Below are 22165 nucleotides of genomic sequence, written 5' to 3'. Positions count from 1 at the left end.
CACCAAGTGTCCAAACCACCTTACGTAGCCGCATATAAGAGTTGCATCAAAATCAAGGGCATTTTCAGTAAATCAGTCTTTTCTCAGTTGTTGTTTGAGGTATATTTTTTATAAATATTTTCGAGAAAGAGTGAGAACACTTTGTCTTGTGCACCAAAACTGAAGAAAATCGGACGGTAAATAAACGAGTTACGAAATTTGCCCTACAGCCCCCTTAAGGAAGAAACAGAGGCAGTAATTTCATGCACTGGTCAGGGAGGCATACCATCTTTTAGGAGTGAAGAAGAGCAGAATGTAAGTGTGGGGGAGGTACGTGAGGCATTACGTAAAATGAAAGGGGGTAAAGCAGCTGGAACTGATGGGATCATGACAGAAATGTTAAAAGCAGGGGGGTATATAGTGTTGGAGTGGTTGGTACTTTTGTTTAATAAATGTATGAAAGAGGGGAAGGTACCTAGGGATTGGCGGAGAGCATGTATAGTCCCTTTATATAAAGGGAAAGGGGACAAAAGAGACTGTAAAAATTATAGAGGAATAAGCTTACTGAGTATACCAGGAAAAGTGTACGGTAGGGTTATAATTGAAAGAATTAGAGATAAGACAGAATGTAGGATTGTGGATGAGCAAGGAGGTTTCAGAGTGGGTAGGGGATGTGTAGATCAGGTGTTTACATTGAAGCATATATGTGAACAGTATTTAGATAAAGATAGGGAAGTTTTTATTGCATTTATGGATTTAGAAAAGGCATATGATAGAGTGGATAGAGGAGCAATGTGGCAGATGTTGCAAGTATTTGGAATAGGTGGTAAGTTATTAAATGCTGTAAAGAGTTTTTATGAGGATAGTGAGGCTCAGGTTAGGGTGTGTAGAAGAGGGAGACTACTTCCCGGTAAAAGTAGGTCTTAGACAGGGATGTGTAATGTCACCATGGTTGTTTAATATATTTATAGATGGGGTTGTAAAGGAAGTAAATGCTAGGGTGTTCGGCAGAGGGGTGGGATTAAATTTTGGGGAATCAAATTCAAAATGGGAATTGACACAGTTACTTTTTGCTGATGATACTGTGCTTATGGGAGATTCTAAAGAAAAATTGCAAAGGTTAGTGGATGGGTTTGAGAATGTGTGTAAAGGTAGAAAGTTGAAAGTGAACATAGAAAAGAGTAAGGTGATGAGGGTATCAAATGATTTAGATAAAGAAAAATTGGATATCAAATTGGGGAGGAGTATGGAAGAAGTGAATGTTTTCAGATACTTGGGAGTTGACGTGTCGGCGGATGGATTTATGAAGGATGAGGTTAATCATAGAATTGATGAGGGAAAAAAGGTGAGTGGTGCGTTGAGGTATATGTGGAGTCAAAAAACGTTATCTATGGAGGCAAAGAAGGGAATGTATGAAAGTATAGTAGTACCAACACTCTTATATGGGTGTGAAGCTTGGGTGGTAAATGCAGCAGCGAGGAGATGGTTGGAGGCAGTGGAGATGTCCTGTTTAAGGGCAATGTGTGGTGTAAATATTATGCAGAAAATTCGGAGTGTGGAAATTAGGAGAAGGTGTGGAGTTAATAAAAGTATTAGTCACAGGGCAGAAGAGGGGTTGTTGAGGTGGTTTGGTCATTTAGAGAGAATGGATCAAAGTAGAATGACATGGAAAGCATATAAATCTATAGGGGAAGGAAAGAGGGGTAGGGGTCGTCCTCGAAAGGGTTGGAGAGAGGGGGTAAAGGAGGTTTTGTGGGCAAGGGGCTTGGACTTCCAGCAAGCATGCGTGAGCGTGTTAGATAGGAGTGAATGGAGACGAATGGTACTTGGGACCTGACGATCTGTTGGAGTGTGAGCAGGGTAATATTTAGTGAAGGGATTCAGGGAAACCGGTTATTTTCATATAGTCGGACTTGAGTCCTGGAAATGGGAAGTACAATGCCTGCACTTTAAAGGAGGGGTTTGGGATATTGGCAGTTTGGAGGGATATGTTGTGTATCTTTATATGTGTATGCTTCTAGACTGTTGTATTCTGAGCACCTCTGCAAAAACAGTGATAATGTGCGAGTGTGGTGAAAGTGTTGAATGATGATGAAAGTATTTTCTTTTTGGGGATTTTCTTTCTTTTTTGGGTCACCCTGCCTCGGTGGGAGACGGCCGACTTGTTGAAAAAAAAAAAAAAATATATAGGTAGTAGGTTGGTAGACAGCAACCGCCCAGGGAGGTACTACCGTCCTGCCAAGTGATTGTAAAACTGAAGCCTGTAACTGTTTTACACGATGGTAGGATTGCTGGTGTCTTTTTTTTTTTTCTGTCTCATACACATGCAAGATTTCAGGTATGTCTTGCTACTTCTACTTACACTTAGGTCACACTACACATACATGTACAAGCATATATATACACACCCCTTTGGGTTTTCTTCTATTTTCTTTCTAGTTCTTGTTCTTGTTTATTTCCTCTTACCTCCATGGGGAAGTGGAACAGAATTCTTCCTCCGTAAGCCATGCGTGTTGTAAGAGGCGACTAAAATGCCGGGAGCAAGGGGCTAGTAACCTCTTCTCCTGTATATATTACTAAATGCAAAAGGAGAAACTTTCGTTTTTCCTTTTGGGCCACCCCGCCTCGGTGGGATACAGCCGGTGTGTTGAAAGAAAGAAAGAATATAACATATGCTTCATAACCTCAATAACAAACTGTAACAACACCACTAGTATGTATGGAAGTTGTGCTAGGCAGTAAAATGTGTTTTTATATATCATAACTGGATAGTAAGCACGAATGAAAACTGAAAAATATTCTTAGAGCTTCTAACATCAAGCAATCAATAGTTTTATCAAATACATCCTCTCCTCACTTAGCGATGTACTCATTTACTGATGACTCAGACTTATGACGAGTTCTCTGATCAGTATGCAAACCTAAATAATGTACACGTATTTTAGAGCTGATTTCTTCTATTCTGCTTATTACAATGTACAATACACTACTGTATAAACATTTAAAAATGTTCTAAAATGTTATAAATGGTGGAAATGTGACATTAAAACAATATCAAAGATGGTTGACATAAGCCCACTACCACCACAGTATGCTCCTTGTTTAGCGATGAATTCGTTTACCAGTGTGGTCTTAGGAACTCCATTGTTAAGTGAGGAGAGGCTGTATAAAAAAAAAAATGAATATAAATCAAGCTGTCCTTACCTCCAACACCAGCAAAGACATCCAGGGTCTGCAGCTTGTGTCTTACCGGGGGATACTCCTCGAAGCCTTGGAAGGTGTTCAAGTCAATGTTGTCTTCCAAACAGCTTTTGCCTTTGCCTTTGCCCTTCCCTTTGCCTTTACCTTTACCCTATTAATAAGAATTGTTAATTAGCAAATATTCTAAAATACAAAGATCCAAGAATGTACAGTTCCATGAAAAGCATTATATGCTCATTACTCCTATCCCTCCCTCTTTTTCTCTCCCTTCCCCTCCTTCCTTTCTTCCTTTCATGTCTCTTTCCCCCCTTTTCTTCTTCCTCCCATTTCAAACTTCTCAGTGTGCCAGATCGCTTTCACACTCCTGACAAAAAACTAGTTATAGAATACAGAGAATTTTTTCTTTTTATCCTGATACAATGGGTGAAAGATAGAAACAAATGACGACCAATTTTTTTTTATACGGATATGGTCAAACACATATGGGGTAATCTCAAAACAATAAGAGAGAAAAGATATAACAGAAAGAAAACCTGATAAAGTGCACTAAATGAAAACTATTTAAACTTTCTAAATGAGGTACAGGTAATAATAAAGAAAAACTATAAGAGACAGAAAGGAGGATGATAATTAGTCAAAAAATACTGTAAAAATTTAAATATAAACATCAATAATGTAAAAATTTAAGTGATAACACCCAAAACAAAGAGAAGGGTAATAATATATACAACTCACTGTTCACAAGCACATAGTAAATACGACTCACTGCTCACCAGCACATAGGAGACATTCCTAAGATATATTTTGCTTAATTATTAATGTTTAGCATAAAAAAAAGAAATAACCCACCTTGCCAATGCTTCCCAATATCTGAGCCTTTAGAGGTGGCTCTAAAAATGTCTTTTCCTTAGCATCATACGCCTCAGCGAAAAAGAACCGATGTGGACCTGCATTCATAAAATCATCAACAGATGTGCTTCCAATATTTTCTTGGTAGGAAACGAAGCATTTGCCAGCTACATCACTGAAGGTGATCCAAGTCTCTATGTATAGAAATGAAAACTGCTAAGATACGTTATTAAGGTAAAGAATTACATGTACATACTTATAGGGAGACCAAAAAACTACCATTCAATTAATAGTGGTCTTTTCCAGAAGTGCATGGACATTACAATTCAAATGATCTTCCAAACTGCAACTTCCCCATCACTCAAAGTGAGGGAAGTACAGTACTTGTACTCTGAAGGAGTCTTATTGTTATATACAAAATTTACTCAACTGAATGAAGGTTCTTCCTGTATGAACCACTTTGCATAAAACTTTAAAGATAAATTGAAAATTAACACTACATCTAAAACAGAATATGATTTATTTTTCTGTATAAATAAATTTGGAAATATTAACCCTTTCGCTGATTACGCCGTAGTACTACAGCTTTGAGGCCATTGTCAGTGCCGAAGTACTATGCCATGAGCTCAGCTCACTCAGCTAAGCCACGAGAGGTAAATTTGGGCCTAGATATGAGAGAATGGGTCTATGTGATAAGTGTGAGCCATATAAAAAAATCCTGCAGCACGCAGTGAATGATGGAAAAAAAAAAAAAATGTTTTAGTCTAAAACAGAGACTTCGAAGTTATATTCTCGGTTTCTTGGTCTCATTTGATAGAATGGAAGATATATTACAGAAATAGAGATGATTTTGATTGGCTTTAGGACTGAAAATAGCTAAAAATTGAAAGGGAAGGGGGACAAAAGAGATTGTAAAAATTATAGAGGAATAAGTTTACTGAGTCTTAGGTAGTAGGTTGGTAGACAGCAACCGCCCAGGGAGGTACTACCGTCCTGCCAAGTGAGTGTAAAACGAAAGCCTGTAATTGTTTTACATGATGGTAGGATTACTGGTGTCCTTTTTTCTGTCTCATGAACATGCAAAATTTCAGGTACGTCTTGCTACTTCTACTTCCACTCAGGTCACACTACACATACATGTACAAGCGTATATATACATACCCCTCTGGGTTTTCTTCTATTTTCTTTCTAGTTCTTGTTCTTGTTTATTTCCTCTTATCTCCATGGGGAAGTGGAACAGAATTCTTCCTCCGTAGGCCATGCGTGTTGTAAGAGGCGACCAAAATGCCGGGAGCAAGGGGCTAGTAACCCCTTCTCCTGTATATATTACTAAATTTGAAAGGAGAAACTTTGGTTTTTTCTTTTGGGCCACCCCGCCTCGGTGGGATACGGCCGGTGTGTTGAAAGAAAAAGAAGTTTACTGAGAATACCAGGAAAAGTGTACAGTAGGGTTATAATTGAAAGAATTAGAGGTAAGACAGAACGTAGGATTGTGGATGAGCAAGGAGGTTTCAGAGTGGGTAGGGGATGTGTAGATCAAGTGCTTACATTGAGGCATATATGTGAACAGTATTTACATAAAGATAGGGAAGTTTTTATTGCATTTATAGATTTAGAAAAGGCATAAGATAGAGTGGATAGGGGAGCAATGTGGCAGATGTTGCAAGTATATGGAATAGGTGGTAAGTTACTAAATTGTGTAAAGAGTTTTTATGAGGATAGTGAGGCTCAGGTTAGGGCGTGTAGAAGAGAGGGAGACTGCTTCCCAGTAAAAGTAGGTCTTAGACAGGGATGTGTAATGTCACCATGGTTGTTTAATATATTTATAGATGGGGTTGTAAAAGTAGTAAATGCTAGGGTGTTTGGGAGAGGGGTGAGATTAAATTATGGGGAATCAAATACAAAATGGGAATTGACACAGTTGCGTTTTGCTGATGATACTGTGCTCATGGGAGATTCTAAAGAAAAATTGCAAAGGTTAGTGGATGAGTTTGGGAATGTGTGTAAAGGTAGAAAGTTGAAAGTGAACATAGAAAAGAGTAAGGTGATGAGGGTATCAAATGATTTAGATAAAGAAAAATTGGATGTCAAATTGGGGAGGAGGAGTATGGAAGAAGTGAATGTTTTCAGATACTTGGGAGTTGACGTATCGGCGGATGGATTTATGAAGGATGAGGTTAATCATAGAATTGATGAGGGAAAAAAGGTGAGTGGTGCGTTGAGGTATATTTGGAGACAAAAAACGTTATCTATGGAGGCAAAGAAGGGAATGTATGAAAGTATAGTAGTACCAACACTCTTATATGGGTGTGAAGCTTGGGTTGTGAATGCAGCAACGAGGAGGCGGTTGGAGGCAGTGGAGATGTCCTGTCTAAGGGCAATGTGTGGTGTAAATATTATGCAGAAAATTTGAAGTGTGGAAATTAGGAGAAGGTGTGGAGTTAATAAAAGTATTAGTCAGAGGGCTGAAGAGGGGTTGTTGAGGTGGTTTGGTCATTTAGAGAGAATGGATCAAAGTAGAATGACATGGAGAGCATATAAATCTGTAGGGGAAGGAAGGCGGGGTAGGGGTCGTCCTCGAAAAGGTTGGAGAGAGGGGGTGAAGGAGGCTTTGTGGGCGAGGGGCCTGGACTTCCAGCAAGCGTGTGTGAGCATGTTAGATAGGAGTGAATGGAGACGAATGGTATTTGGGAACTGATGATCTGTTGGAGTGTGAGCAGTGTAATATTTAGTGACGGGATTCAGGGAAACCGGTTATTTTTATATAGCCGGACTTGAGTCCTGGAATTGGGAAGTACAAAGCCTGCACTCTAAAGGAGGTGTTCGGGATATTGGCAGTTTGGAAGGATATGTTGTGTATCTTTATAGGTATATGCTTCTAAGCTGTTGTGTTCTGAGCACCTCTGCAAAAACAGTGATTATGTGTGAGTGAGGTGAAAGTGTTGAATGATGATGAAAGTATTTTCTTTTTGGAGATTTTCTTTCTTTTTTGGGTCACCCTGCCTCGGTGGGAGACGGCCGACTTGTTAAAAAAAAAAAAAAAAAGTTCAACACACATCAAATGGTTGGTCTAATATGCGTACACGAATGAGCTGATATTATTTATACAATTACTACAATATTGCATAACAGTACATCTTCTATTTTTTGTGTGAATAAAAAATCAAAACAGAATTTGTGTAAAACCTGGGAACATAAGTAATAAACAGAGGAAATGTTATTTTAGGGCCAGGAATGCCTGCACTGTTTACTCTTGACCCTATTTTGAAACTGGAATATTTCAAAATTTGTGTGAAACTGGCCAAATTACAAATTTCTAATCACTTTATTGGGTAGTTGAAATAGTTGACTGGGCAATTTCTTGTGCTCAATCAATAAAATGAAAAACATACTAGCAAAACAGCTAAGAATTTGGTTGACTGGAACATTGTAATTGGCCTAAAATAGGACTCAAGGTGAATTACCAAATAACCTGACAAGTTTATATTCAGATGACATACACAACACTACAATTATTGTTGGATTAAGTCAAATCTTTCTAAGTTTCTCATTTTTCCCCTATTAATGCAAGAGAATAAGTGTTGAAAATAAAAACTTCAGTAACTTGGATTCTAACCTTCTTCACTCCAGTAAAGCAGATTTAATTCTGCTTGGTAGGAAGCAGATATACCACGGTGGGTATTCTCTGGGCGGTAAAACTTAGCCACCTTCAGAGAAACATCACTGGGGCTCAAAATTGTTCCTGAAGTATTAAAAGTAATAATATTGACTTCTATATTATTATTATTATAACACAATTATGTTCAGGTGTCAGAGCTAAGACCAGTACTTATTACAAAAAAAAAAAATTCAAAGATGCTGCTTTACCTGAAATTTTAGGGATAATGCTAATAATTCTAGCAATTTTAAATGGCTCTGGAGTAGATTCATTTGATCCTTTTACATGATCTGACGATTTTCTGTAATATTCTGGATACATATCTTCATCCACCTTCTTTTTCTTCTCATCTTTTCGTGGTGGTGGCACTTGTTTAACCTGCAATACAAACATGAAAAATATTAATAAATATAACAAATAATACACCTATGTATAAATCACTTGGTATTGTACCCACCTTGCCTCGGTGGGAGATGGCTGGTGTTTTATTAAAAAAAAACAGGAATAAACAAAATAGAAAACCAGACAAAGAAAAAACCTTATGATTAACTGTTACTCCAAACCTGCCAGCTGAGGTGCACCAACATTAAAAGCTACATATGCTAATACAGCAAACCTGAGAATGAGAAAAAAAAAATGCAACCTATCCTTGAGCACACAGCTCTAGTGCAGAACCCTCACCTTGTCAAAGTAAAACTCTTATAATTATAAACCAGTAATTACAAAGGTTTAAAGGTAAAGGCAATGGTAGAGATAAATGCAGCACTACAGATTCCTTCATTAGCCCTTTCACTGTCGAGACCACTGTTCACAAACTTGCTCCGTGTTGAAGAATTTAACCCTTAAATGGTCCAAACAGATCGACGTTCAAATTCGTAGTGCTACAAAAGTAGATCTACTTTTTTTTACATATTTTCAAATATAACAAAAAAAAAATGTAGATAAAAGTTTTTTTTACACGTTTTCACATGTAAAACAAAAAAAAAAATCTACATTTTTTTTTACATACTTTCAGATGTTGAAAAAACGTATACTATATATGTTTGGACCATTTAAGGGTTAAAGAAAAAAATTTTTTTTTTTTCTTATGAAATGATAAGAGAATCTTTTCCTGAAGGTAATGACACCAAAAGTACGAAATCTGATGGAAAACTTATGGAATTATGCTCTCGCAAAGTTAGCAATCTCGGCAATATAGTATACGCATCGGCGATTTTGACCACTTTGAGTCCTATTTTAGGCCAATTCCATTGTTCCAGTTGATCAAACTCATAGCTATTTCTCTAGAACTCCATTTGTTCTATTGATTGAGTACAAGAAACCACCCATTTACCGATTTCAACTACCCAATAAAGTGGTCAGAAGTTGGCAATCTGGCCAATTTCATGCAAATTTCAAAAGATGCCAATTTCAAAATAGGGTCCAGGATAAACAATGCAGACATTCCTGGCACTAAAATAACATTTTCTCTGTTCATTAATCATGTCTCCAGGCCCCTCTTATATTACTCTTGCTTTCCATTTTGAATTTTTATTCACACAAAAAAATAGAAAATTTACTGTTATGCAGACTACTGCATTATTATATAATTGTATAAATGTCAATTCATTTGTGACTGCATATTAGACTGACCAGTTGGACATGTATTGGATGGTGACGTCATTTGTTTACTCTTGAACATTGGCAAAAATTTAACATTTCCACTTCTCTGAGCTCAATTTCAAGGTAGTACTTTTCATCGTGAAACCAATCAAAATCATCTCTATTTCTGTAATATATCCTCCATTCTATCAAATGAGACCTAAAAAACGAGAATACAACCATAAATACCATACGAAAATACACCTCAAATTCACCGTTTTAATCCAAAAACATGGTCGGAGTTTTTTTTTCTCATTATGCGCCGTGTGCTGCAGGATTTTTTTTATACTGTGCACACTGACCATGCAAACCCATTCTCTCACATGTAGGTCTACCAGCTTTCTCCTGCTAGATTTGAAAGGGTTAACAATGCTTCAACCATTAAATGGGTATTATCAAGCCACAAACAGTAACTAGCAACTTGATAAATTTACTGTAGGTGAATCATTGTCAATAAAGAATTTCACAATACCCTTACTACATGTCTCTCTTTATCATCCTATCCATATATCATACCATTACTTACTAAAGAAGATTCAAATTCATGCAAGCATTCTTAGATTAGCATTTAGAGATAAGGGGATAAAAAAAACAAGATTACGTTCCTGACAGGGATGTCTAATAAATAACCAACTAAACACAGAACGAGTAATGAAAAGGCAAACTGTAGATTTCAGAAAAAACTAGAAAAAAAAAAAAAACAATATTTCACACTCATTAGGAAGACTTACCTTGAAATCAAATGCATCAGGATTTACAAACAAACTGTCTCCCACTGCGTAATCATTCCATTTGTAAGATAACGATGCATAACATGTCTGGGGGGAAAAGCATGAACATGATAAATTTTTTTTTTTTTTTTTTTCAACAAGTCGGCCGACTCCCACCGAGGCAGGGTGACCCAAAAAAGAAAGAAAATCCCCAAAAAGAAAATACTTTCATCATCATTCAACACTTTCACCACACTCGCACATTATCACTGTTTTTGCAGAGGTGCTCAGAATACAACAGTCTAGAAGCATACACATATAAAGATACACAACATATCCCTCCAAACTGCCAATATCCCAAACATGATAAATATAAACATTATTTAAAAAAAAAAAAAAAAAACTTGGAAACAAAATAGCTATCCCCAAAAATATTAGCCTTGGTACAACTTTTCTGAAAGACAGTTATAACAAGTATTACAACAAAATAAATTCAAAGATGTTATATTATACAGCACTAAAAGTTTCAGAGGTACAGCATTGGCATACAATACAGATGGGTACACAACTTGGAAAAATTGCGAAAAATATGTGAAACTTCAATCAAAACAGATAAAAGCCAAATACCAAAGTAGAGTCAGAAAACCTCAGAATTCCATACTGGGGGCTTAGGAGTGGCTATCTGGTTGGTAGGGGAGGGTTATGAGACTTGTTTTGAAGCAGAATTATCACTTTTTATCGGGGGCTGAGGCCCCCAAGGCTTCCTGTGGTGCCACCCTAGGGAACCCTCACTGTAGAGTATATATATATATGTATGTATGAATACATGCATATATACATTCTACTAAGAGTACATGCATGCATGTACTCTACTAAGAGTACATAATGCATGCATATCACCATATAGAGTACATACATACAAGAACATCACCTGCTTATTGTGATTTTACTGCATGTAAGTATAAACTCTTCTTAAGTACATACATGCATACATATATATGTATGTATGAGACAAAGAAAAAGCAAGCAATCCTGCCAGGACAAAAAATTTCTTGGCAAGCCTCCATTTTACTCTCCAATGACAAGAATGATATCATCATCCTGTATTGCTGCTGTCTACCACCCTACTACCTGTCTCAGATTTTGAAAAGCTGCCATACAGCACAAAGAGAAACAGATATAACAAGAGAGAAAGCTGAGTCACATGAATTTCTACTCAACACATACAATACCTGGTTTTGTGCAGACTCTTCCTCCAGTTTTTTACCCAAAACACACATTTCTTTTAGTTCTGCCTCTTTTAAGCGAGCACAGCAAACACAGTGACGGTGCTTCATGGAATCCTCAGGTTCCTGTAATATTATAATAAAAAAAGAGGCGCTAAATCACAAGGGGGTCCTGTAATATTTATATTGCTAATTTCTCTAATAATTTTTTTTACATCATTCTCAACACATACATAGATAAACATCTAGAATTAATTAGTACTTATATTTGAATTCCAAATAATCAGTAGACTGGTAATTTTTTTTCAGACAGTTTAGATGTCACTCTAAGCAGCAAATATCCCAAACCCCTCCTTTAAAGTGCAGGCATTGTACTTTGCACCTCCAGGACTCAAGTCCAGCTAACTAATAAAATTATACTTAAAAATATAATTAATATAAAAGATTTTTCAATGAGGCAAATTTATGTACAGCAGAATCTCGCACTTCACCTGTTATTTTTTTTTCATTTTTAGTACAGTATATTATCACTACACGTTGTCGAGTTTGAAAACTAACGCTTCTGCGTGAAATTGGGCTTGAGAGTGCACAAGGAAATTTTCCCTTTCATGCCTAAAACAATGTTTATGTTTTAAAGGGATGCCTAGTTTGGCTCCTTAGTAAGTACAACCTCCCCTGCAGTCAGATGTCTCTAGCACACATACCATACCATACCTTCCCTTGCATTCAACACTTCATTTTCAATCTTGTCATCACCCGGTCCTGTCTCTAGATATTAACCAAAGTACCAAAAATAAATACTACTGACAAAGGTGCCAAGTAGTAGTTTAAGAATGAAGCCTATGCCTTTTTTGAAAGAAGAAAAAGGAGAGATAAGAAAAAAAAAACTTGAGATGATAAAGAATAAAGGTACTTAAAGGTGGTTCTAATACCTGTACATTTCAAACTGAAACAGGAAGGTGAAGATAAAGCACAATAAAATGACTAATCCTGATTAAAGCCTGCTGAAACAATTTTTTTTTTTTTTATTAACACATCGAATGTTTCCCACCAAGGCAGGGTGGATTGAAAAAAGAAAAACTTTCTTCATCATTCACTCCATCACTGTCTTACCAGAGACATGCCTACACTACAGTTATAAAACTGCAACATTAACCCCTCAACTGTCCAAACATAGATCTACATTTTTGCGTGTAGTGCTCCGACCTTGATTTTCTCCATAAGAAAGCATGTAAAAAAAAGTAGATCTATGTTCTGAACGCTACACAAGCGAACGTAGATCTACGTTTGGACAGTTTAAGGGTTAACACCCCTTCTTCAGAGTGCAGACACTGTACTTCCCATGTCCAGGACTCAAGACCAGCCTGCCGGTTTCCCTGAATCCCTTCATAAATGTTAGTTTGCTCACACTCCAACAGCATGTCAAGTATTAAAAACCATTTGTCTCCATTCACTATCAAATATGCTCACGCATGCTTGCTGGAAGTCCAAGCCCTTCACACACATAACCTAATTTACCCCCTCCCTCCAACCTTTCCAAGGCTGACCCCTACCCCACCTTCCCTTCACTACAGATTTGTATACTCTCGAAGTCATTCTATTTTGCTCCACCCTCTCTACATGTCCAAACCATCTCAACCCCTCCTCAGCTCTCTGGATAATAGTTTTGGTAATCCCACACCTCCTCCTAATCTCCAAACTACAGATTCTCTGCATAATATTCACACCACACATTGCCCTCAGACATGACATCTCCATTGCCTCCAGCCTTCTCCTTGTTGCAACATTCACAACCCATGCCTCACACCCATACAAGATCATTGGTATAACTATACTCTCAAACATTTCCCTCTTTGCTTACATGGATAAAGTTCTTTGTCTCCACAGACTCCTCAGTGCACCACTCACCTTTTTTCCCTCGTCAATTCTATGGTTCACCTCATCCGTCATAGACCCATCTGCTGACACGTCCACTCCCAAATATCTGAAAACATTCACCTCCTCCATACTCTCCCTCCAATCTGATATCCAATCTTCCATTACCTAATTTTTTTATCCTCATCACCTTAGTGCTGAAACAAATAATAATAATATCTTTGGACGTCACATTGGAGAGAGGGAGTATGGAAGAAGTGAATGTTTTCAGATATTTGGGAGTTGACCTGTCAGCGGATGGGTTTATGAAGGATGAGGTTAATTACAGAATTGATGAAGCACGAGAGAAAAAAGCACATGGCATCACTCCTAGTTTTCCAATATTCTTCACTAAACAAAGCTATTTTTTTTAACATGTCTGCCATTTCCCACCAAGTCAGGGTGACCCAAAAAGAAAGAAAAAACTTTCACCTTCACTCATACATAATTATTCTCTCTGCAGAGGTGCTCAATTACGACAGTTGAGAAGTCCCTCCAAACTGCCAATATCCTGAACCCCCCCTTTAAAGTGCAGGCACTGTACTTCCCATTTCCAGGACTCAAGTCCGGCTAACCGGTTTCCATGAATCTCTTCACAAAATATTACCCTGCTCACATTCCAACAGCTCATCAGGTCCCAAAAACTATTCATCTCCATTCACTCCTATCTTACATGCTCTCACACTTTCTGGAAGTCCAAGCCCCTCGCCCACAAAACCTCCTTTACCCCCTCATTCCAACTTTTTCGGGGACGACCCCTACTCTGCCTTCCTTTACCAACAGATTTATATGCTCTCCAAGTTATTCTATTTTGTTCCATTCTCTCTAAATGACCAAACCACCTCAACAGCTCTGACTAATACTTTTAGTAACTCCACACCTCCTTCTAATTTACACACTACGAATTCTCTGCATAATATTTACACCACACATTGCCCTTCGACACATCTCCACTGATATTATATAAAGTTCCAATTTAAGAAATGTAACCTGTACAATATGCGAGACTTCACTGTACATTCTATATTACACTTCTAACAATTTTTATAATGTACTAACATTTTTCTCTTGAGGGACATCCTCAAAGCGGCCATTCTGGGGCTTATAAATCTTCTGGTACCAGTAGTTAGAGCCATCGTCAATGCTGACTGGGTAGTATGCATCTGGATCATTATCACCTCCAAGGTCTTTCCAATTAGAGGGAACTTCATAGTGAATCACAGTGACCTATAGGACAAATACAACATTCAATTCAAATATTTATGATACTCAGGGCAGAATAACTTGCATAAAATTTTAAAGAAATTTTTGAGAATATTGTTTTAATTTATCAACTCAAAGATTAAGAAAAAGACACAAACCAACATGGAGAAAATAAAAGACAAGTATACAGATTTCTGAGCAAACAAGCCTTAATACCCACCTTCTTCATTATAGAACTCAGAAGAGTATCCTCACAGTCATCAATTATGAAGAGCTCAAGGGGATCAGCAGTTTCACCAAGAACAGTGTCACTACCTCGGCAGTACCAGTCAGCATGGAAGTGTTGCTCTCCACGTCCATCTTCCCACATGTGGTTGATACGAGCAATATAAACTGGGATCTTTGGGTCATCAGGTGCTACAATCACATTGTCATTCACATGGTATTCTTCATTGTTAATCATTACTGACTTGTAGTAAGTTCTCTTGCCCTCTACAATGACAGGATCCCCTACCCAAGATATATGATGTGTGTGTCTTTGTATGCGATGCCGTTTGGGCTCTGAAGGTACAATTTCTCCAATCGCAATACCTTCAAGATCCTCACTGTCATCATCATCTTCAGCTTCAGCTATGACCCTATTTGGACATTTTCGGTCAATGCAGCACTGTTTTGATTTACCAGAGCCACCAAATTTTATCATATCTTTACAGTGCTTACACTGGCCACAGTCTGGTCTTTGGCACGTATCGCAAACACCACAGCGCTGTCTTCTTGTGCCTTGCAGATTCTCTTTATCCGATTCAATTTGGCCAGAAAAGAAGGATTCAAACAGATTCTTAACAAGTGGTGTAGTGGTTGCTTTAGTCCATTTTGGCATTTTAATTACCTTTAATTTTGGACCAGTGCGTCTTAAAGCTCTGCGTTTTCCAAGAGTAACCCCAGCTAACTTGATTAGCGATCTTATACATGGAGCTGTAATGAGCATGTCATCAGTTTCATTTCCTGCCAGGTCAAAGTTGTGAACCTGCAAGAATAAATCTTGATTAATGATATAAAAATGTTTGAATGGTAACTTTAAACATTGTACAATGATACATGAGAAACCGCTTAAATTAAGAAACAATGGCAAGGGATGTCTAAATGTTACATCCACATTTGTCTGTTCAAGAGAGGATGGGGGAGGGGGTCACACTGAAGCTGAAATACACAGATCCCTCTCACTCATATTACATATTTCTATCCGAGTTATTTCTCACTTGGTATATACACTAAATTCTGCAGTTCAGGCATCTGAATTGTGATGTCCAAGTACTTCTGGCAAAATAGCTACTGAATGCATAATGGTGGGATATGGTTGAGGTGAAAAAAGTGCAAGCCGGTGAACTTACAAGTATGAAATAAAATAAAAAGGAAGGAGCAATGACAAAATTTTTTAAACACCTATTAAAATCTATTTATTAAAACACTGCCTTTTTTTGATTAAATAAAATGTTGAAACCTATTAACAGCCAATTAATGCTTGGCAAATACATAAATAGATATCTCGAAGCATTTTCACTGCCTCCAACCCAATACTGTAGCAAATTTAACCCCTTGACTGTCGCAACTCCCAATCCTGAAGTGTCTCCTGGTGTCGCAAAATTTAAAAACAAAAAATTAGTTTTTCTTATGAAGTGATAGAGAATCTTTTCCCGATTGTAATGACACCAAAAACATGAAATTTGACAGAAAACTGACGGAATTACGCTCTCACAAAGTTAGCGACCTCAGCGATATTTACAAATTGGCGATTTCGCCCACTTTGAGCCCTATTTTCGGCTAATTCCATTGTTCCAGCCAACCAAACTCATAACTATTTTTTTAGAAATCCATTTTTCTATCCATTGAGTACAAGAGACTGCCCATTTACCGATTTCAACTACCTAATAACGTGGTCAGAAATTTGCAATTTGGCCAATTTCACGAAAATTAAAAAATATGACAATTTCAAAATAAGGTCCAGAATGAACAAAGCAGACATTCCTGGCTTTAAAATAACATTTTCTTTGTTCATCAGTCACGTCTCCAGGCCCCTCTGATATTACTTTTGCTTTCTATTTTGAATTTTTATTCAAACAAAAAATAGAAGATTTACTAATATGCAGACTAATGCAATACTGTAATAATTGTATAAATAACATCAACCCATTCATGACTGCATATTAGAATGGCTCGTTGGACATTTATTGGACAATGACATCATTTGTTTACTTTTGAACATCTGCAAAAATCAAACATTTCCCCTACTTTGAGCTCCATTTCCAGGTTCTTTTTATAGAAAAATCAATCAAAATCACCTCTTTTTCTATAATATGTTTTCCATTCTATCAAATGAGACCAAGAAAACGAGAATACAACCATAAATACTATACGAAAATAGACCACAAAGTCGGCATTTTAATTAAAAAAAAACAATCGTTTTTTTCTCATTATGCACTGCATGCTGCAAGATTTTTTTTATATGGTGCACACTGACCACACAGACCCATTCTCTCATATGTGGGCCTATCAGCTTTCTCCTGCTTGAGTTGAAGCCGCTAGAATTTATGAGTATATACACGTCAAACACAGTACCTCGTAAGATGTATAAGTACGACCTCAACAGTCAAAGGGTTAAAAAAATGTTTCAAACTAGGGGTGTGCCAAAAAATTGGTATCAATAAGTATCAGTTAATTTTAATGGTACGAATATTGCCTTAAAACCAGCGGTGGGCACAGCTAACCGAAAAGTTAACTTCACTAACTGCTAATCTGCTAACTAAAAAATTAGCTCCACTAACGCTATATGGCCAAAAAAATTAGCAGAAGCTAACGCTAAACGCTAACTTTTTCACATGAATTCAGGTTTGGTTTACTTCTTTTTTTATTTTACACAGGGTTTGACAAGGTTAGGTTAAGGATCCCTAGCTTTATTGGCAAGCTATTTACAGGTTAAGGATTCCTAAATTTATTGACAAGCTAAGAGCTGTTACCTACATCAGCTCATTTGAAAGCATTTTTATTGTCATGTGACATACAAGTAGGGAACAGGATGAAGTTGCAGCCATCTGTAGGCCAGCATTTTCATCTGATCAACTGACTATCTCGTTGACATCATAATGCTGTACGAATGTGTTCCAGACTCTAGTCATCCTGGGGATAAATGATCTCAGATGAAGTGATGTTCTGGAGAAGGGTACAGCTAGAGTGAAGTTGCTGAAGTTACTTTAACTTTTAAGACTTTTAGAACAGATCTGGAGAGCTTCCTATTAAGATACAGAATGCCAAGGTCATATGATGATCAAGTGCCACTGGTGCAAAAATAGCAATTGTTTAACCCTTTGACTGTTTTGGTCATATATACACGTCTTACAAGCCAGTGTTTTTGACATATTTATACTCCAAAATTCTAGCGGCTTCAAATCAAGCAGGAGAAAGCTGGTAGGCCCACATGTGAGAGAATGGGTCTGTGTGGTCAGTGGGCACAGCATAATAAAAAAAAAACTGCAGCACGCAGTGCATAACGACAAAAGAACCTCCAACCGTGTTTTAGGATTAAAACGCCGACTTTGAGGTGCATTTTTGTATAGTATATATGGTTGTATTCTCGTTTTCTTGGTCTCATTTGATAGAATGGAAGACATATTACAGAAATAGAGATGATTCTGATTGGTTTCACAATGAAAAAGACCTTGAAATTGAGCTCAAAGTAGCAGAAATGTTCAAATTTTGCCAATGTTCAAGAGTAAACAAATTACGTCATTGTCCAATAAGTGTCCAATTAGCCCTTCTAATATGCAGTCACAAATGGGTTGACGTTATTTATACAATTATTACAATAATGCAGTAGTCTGTATAACAGTAGATCTTCTATTTTTTGTGTGAATAAAAATTCAAAATAGAAAGCAAGAGTAATATAAGAGGAGCCTGGAGATGTGACTGATGAACAGAGAAAATGTTATTTTAGTGCCAGGAATGTCTGCATTGTTCATTCTGGACCCTATTTTGAAATTGGCATCTTTTTTTAATTTGCGTTAAATTGGTCAAATTGCCAATTTCTGACCACTTTGCTGGGTAGTTAAAACCAGTAAATGGGAAGTTTCTTGTACTCAGTCGATAGAACAAATGACGTTTTAAAGAAATAGCTATGAGTTTGGTCAACTGGAACTCTGGAATTGGTTGAAAATAGGGCTCAAATTGAGTGAAATCACCAACGCATAAACATAGCCGAGATCACTTATTTCGTGAGAGCGTAATTCCTCAAGTTTTCCATCAAATTTCGTACTTTTGGTGTCAAACACCGGGAAAAAATTCTGTATCATTTCATAAGAAAAAATAATTTTTTTTTTTTCAAAAATTTTGTAACGCAAAGAGACTTTAGGATTTGGGGTCGCAACAGTCAAAGGGTTAATTTTGTGAAGTAACGCGAGCAACCAACAAGGACACACTTGTCACTGCACTGAAGCCCCATAGCACCCAAACAGATTGAGTTAGCTTATCTGACTGTTTTCTCCATTAGTTCCAGGTACTCATTGTATTCATTCATTTTATCCCGTTTCTGTTCGTGTTTGCATTTAACTTAATTTAGATTTCAAACCCAATAAACTACAAACAAGTAGTTGAAAATCGTGCCAACTTATCACTGCACCAGTGATACAGTCGTACAGATGCACACAAACAGTTAAATGAACTACTGACACCAAACATCAGTTTAAATCAAACATACACCGACTGTTGGAGAAATGCCCACAACAGACAGGAACAAACACATGTGCCATTAAAAAGGCATTGCTTTCCAACTACCAACAGCATATGAATTTCTTTTTAGTGGACTCAAAGTTAGCGGAACTTTATTTAGAGGAAGCTAATTGGTCCACTAACGGTTTCCGAAGTTAGCGGAAACGCTAATCAGGTAAATAATAAGCTAAGTCTAGTAATTAGTGGTTAGCGGACTAGTGGAACTGTGCCCCCCACTACTTAAAACTTGAGAGCAGGTTTTTTTAACATGCTGGCTGTCTCCCAACAAGGCAGGGTGGCCCAAAAAAGAGCAAAGGTATCAGTATCGGCGAAAATCTTGGTATTGTCATATACCTACTCCACACATCTAAATAATCATTGGTACAACTTCCCAGTATTATCCATTAACAGAAATAATAAAAATATGATAAATTTAAACACCAAACCTACTCATAATCAAATGCTTCAAATACTAAACAAAAATAATTTACAAAATATTACTACAGTATATGGAGAAAAAACAGATTAGCCAAAAGGCTTAAATCGGTAGTGTTGAGGTTTTGAACCTTTTAAGTGCATTATTCATCTTACCTGATCACAAACAAATTGTGCATGTCTCAAGAGAGTATCTTCAGTTATTACTGCTATACCACTTGGAGGTACAGTTGTCTGTAACTTGTTCAACAAATCTTCATATGCAGCATCATCATTGTTCACCAAAAACTCAATCACTAGTTTACTTATGTAAATTTTCTCTCGCACAGCATCAACAAATGGGGCATAGGCATCGCTTGGTTCCATGAGGATGTATTCCGCATATGCAGTAGAAAATCCAATCAACGCCTTTTCCCCTGTAGTAATTGCATTAGTTTGGAAAATTTGTTCATTAAAACAAATCAATTGAAGACCACATCAAGACAGAAAATTGAGAGAAATGTGGTTAGGAACCAACTAACAGGGTTATAAAATGTACTTACATAATAGCCTGTAAGTCTGATTTCAACTTTAACAAAAATTAAGATTTTGTTGCCGATTTGCGAAGATTGAAGATCTTAAGTCAGACACTGCCTAAGATTCTCCAGTATAACCACTACTATTTATTTCACTGTATCTTGACAAAGTTTGTATTAACATCTGTATACCTCAATCTAACTTAACTTTGCTAACTATATTACCTATACTGTATTTACACTACTATAAAATGTAGATGATTTTAGTAATTAACAAAACTAAAAAATATAAGTATTACCTCCATCAAAACCAGATATCCACCACTCATTGATAGGCCCCATTTCTTTTGCAGGAACTCCACCTTCAATTGTTGGGTCTTCTTCATAGATTGGCTTCACATAGCCAGAAAAGTAGAGGAGGACATTGCGTTCAATCAAACCTCCATCAAAGGGACAGAGATGACCCGCTTTGTCATACACACTATAAAAAAAAAAAAATTACCTATCCAAATACATAGATATTTACTAAAACCACATTAGCTTTTATATTTGCACGCTTTTTAATCAAAAAGCCTTCACTTGTGTAGGCAAGAGAAAGTGCGTGAATGATGTATGTACACAAAAGTATGTTCATACGTTGTGCAGGAATGTGCAATGAATGAATGAAATTATGAATTAATGTACATGTGGGCAGAGTACATATGCATTTTATTTTTTATAGCTAGTATTAATCACATGATTTATACTTACTTAAAACCAGTTATCTTTTGCTGTGGCCGCTCATCATATTCATTGATAAATTCTTCTTCTCCAGTAAAAAGTGAAAGCTTGGAGTCAGTGAGTGCAATAAATTCATCCAGTGCCCCTTCAGGGTGTCCGGGGAAGAGAAGAAGTTCGGGACTATTTAAACGCTGGCGGCAAATCTCACAACGACTTGACAAACTTTGTAAGGGCCGAGGACTGTTCTCACTGAAAAATATTAGCATTAAATTTTTTATCTTCACATCTTGCATGAAATAACTGAACAATTCTTAATTCAATGGTGTTTCTTGATGCTTTCATTTAACTTATTAAAGATTTCCCACTCCAATGCATTTTAACAATGGCTGTCTATCACTGAGGAGGTATGGGTGCCCCCAAAAGAAAAACACACTATCATTAATTTAATCCCTGTCTTGCCAAAAGTGTACCGACATTACAGTTCATATGACTCTGCAACCTGTAACATTCTCACCTCTCCTTTAAAATGCAGGCACTGTACTGCCCACTTTCAGGGCTCAAGTCCAGCTAACTGGTTTTTCCTGAATTCCTACAGCAACTTTCTTATTTTTTACTATGCCTTCTAACATCTGCTTTCTCTTTTGATCTATGAGTTGCAAGCTCTATAATTAAGCAAACTTCAGAGAAGATAAAAAAAATCTATTACAAAATTGCTTCCAAAGTGAAGAAAAAGAAAAAAGTCATGAGGAAAGGCTTGACCACTGAACATGAACTCTTTGATAGACAGAAAAAGTGTTATTTACAGTGTGGTTTTAAGATCATAAATATGGTAGATATGAGAAACAAAGACAATCTCTAAGCACATTGACAGGTAGGAATAAAAGTCATTGGTAGAGTGAATATGTATCATACCAAAAATGGAAATATAACTAAAATTTTTATTGCAGTCATGTATTTATATGAACAACACTGGTTATAAACACAAAATGCAAGAAACCCAGAATTATTTTTATAGATTAAATATTTAGCCAGACTTGAGCTTTGGAAGTGAAAGGCCCAGTGCCTGCAATCTTAAATAGAAGCCGGGAAAAGTTTTGGCTCAAAGTCATTTGAATTGTGATATATGCATACTTCTGGCAAGACAGTAATTGCATGAGTTATGGTGATTGTCTTTCCTTATTTGAGTCACTTTACCTTAGTGGAAAACAGCCAATGTTACAGAATTAATTTTTTTTTTTCCAACGAACCCGCTGTATCCCACCGAGGCAGGGTGACCTAAAAATTTGGTAATACAGAATTAGATATTCTTAGCTATTCAACTTTACCATAACAGTGTAACACTTCTCAAACTTAGAG

At 36.9% G+C, this 22165-nt stretch overlaps 1 protein-coding gene across 2 annotated transcripts in view; it reads right to left on the bottom strand.

The window, feature by feature from the left end:
* The window catches only part of LOC128705900 (DNA (cytosine-5)-methyltransferase PliMCI), a 72742-nt gene that overhangs the window by 36282 nt on the left and 14295 nt on the right, over positions 1-22165 (bottom strand). For both annotated transcript variants that reach the window (XM_070100516.1, XM_070100517.1), the window contains exons 5-15: positions 20840-21058; positions 20389-20570; positions 19731-19990; positions 14602-15408; positions 14238-14405; positions 11271-11390; positions 10060-10146; positions 7897-8065; positions 7646-7771; positions 4030-4223; positions 3184-3331 (exon numbers count right to left, since the gene is read on the bottom strand). In XM_070100516.1, the coding sequence (XP_069956617.1) occupies positions 3184-3331; positions 4030-4223; positions 7646-7771; positions 7897-8065; positions 10060-10146; positions 11271-11390; positions 14238-14405; positions 14602-15408; positions 19731-19990; positions 20389-20570; positions 20840-21058 (2480 nt within the window). The remainder of the gene's footprint in view (positions 1-3183; positions 3332-4029; positions 4224-7645; positions 7772-7896; positions 8066-10059; positions 10147-11270; positions 11391-14237; positions 14406-14601; positions 15409-19730; positions 19991-20388; positions 20571-20839; positions 21059-22165) is intronic.

Source organism: Cherax quadricarinatus, chromosome 73 (genome assembly GCF_038502225.1).
Source record: "Cherax quadricarinatus isolate ZL_2023a chromosome 73, ASM3850222v1, whole genome shotgun sequence".
Classification (NCBI taxonomy): domain Eukaryota; kingdom Metazoa; phylum Arthropoda; class Malacostraca; order Decapoda; family Parastacidae; genus Cherax; species Cherax quadricarinatus.
Note: the sequence above shows the minus strand (reverse complement) of the source record. Positions and strands in the feature narration are given on the sequence as shown.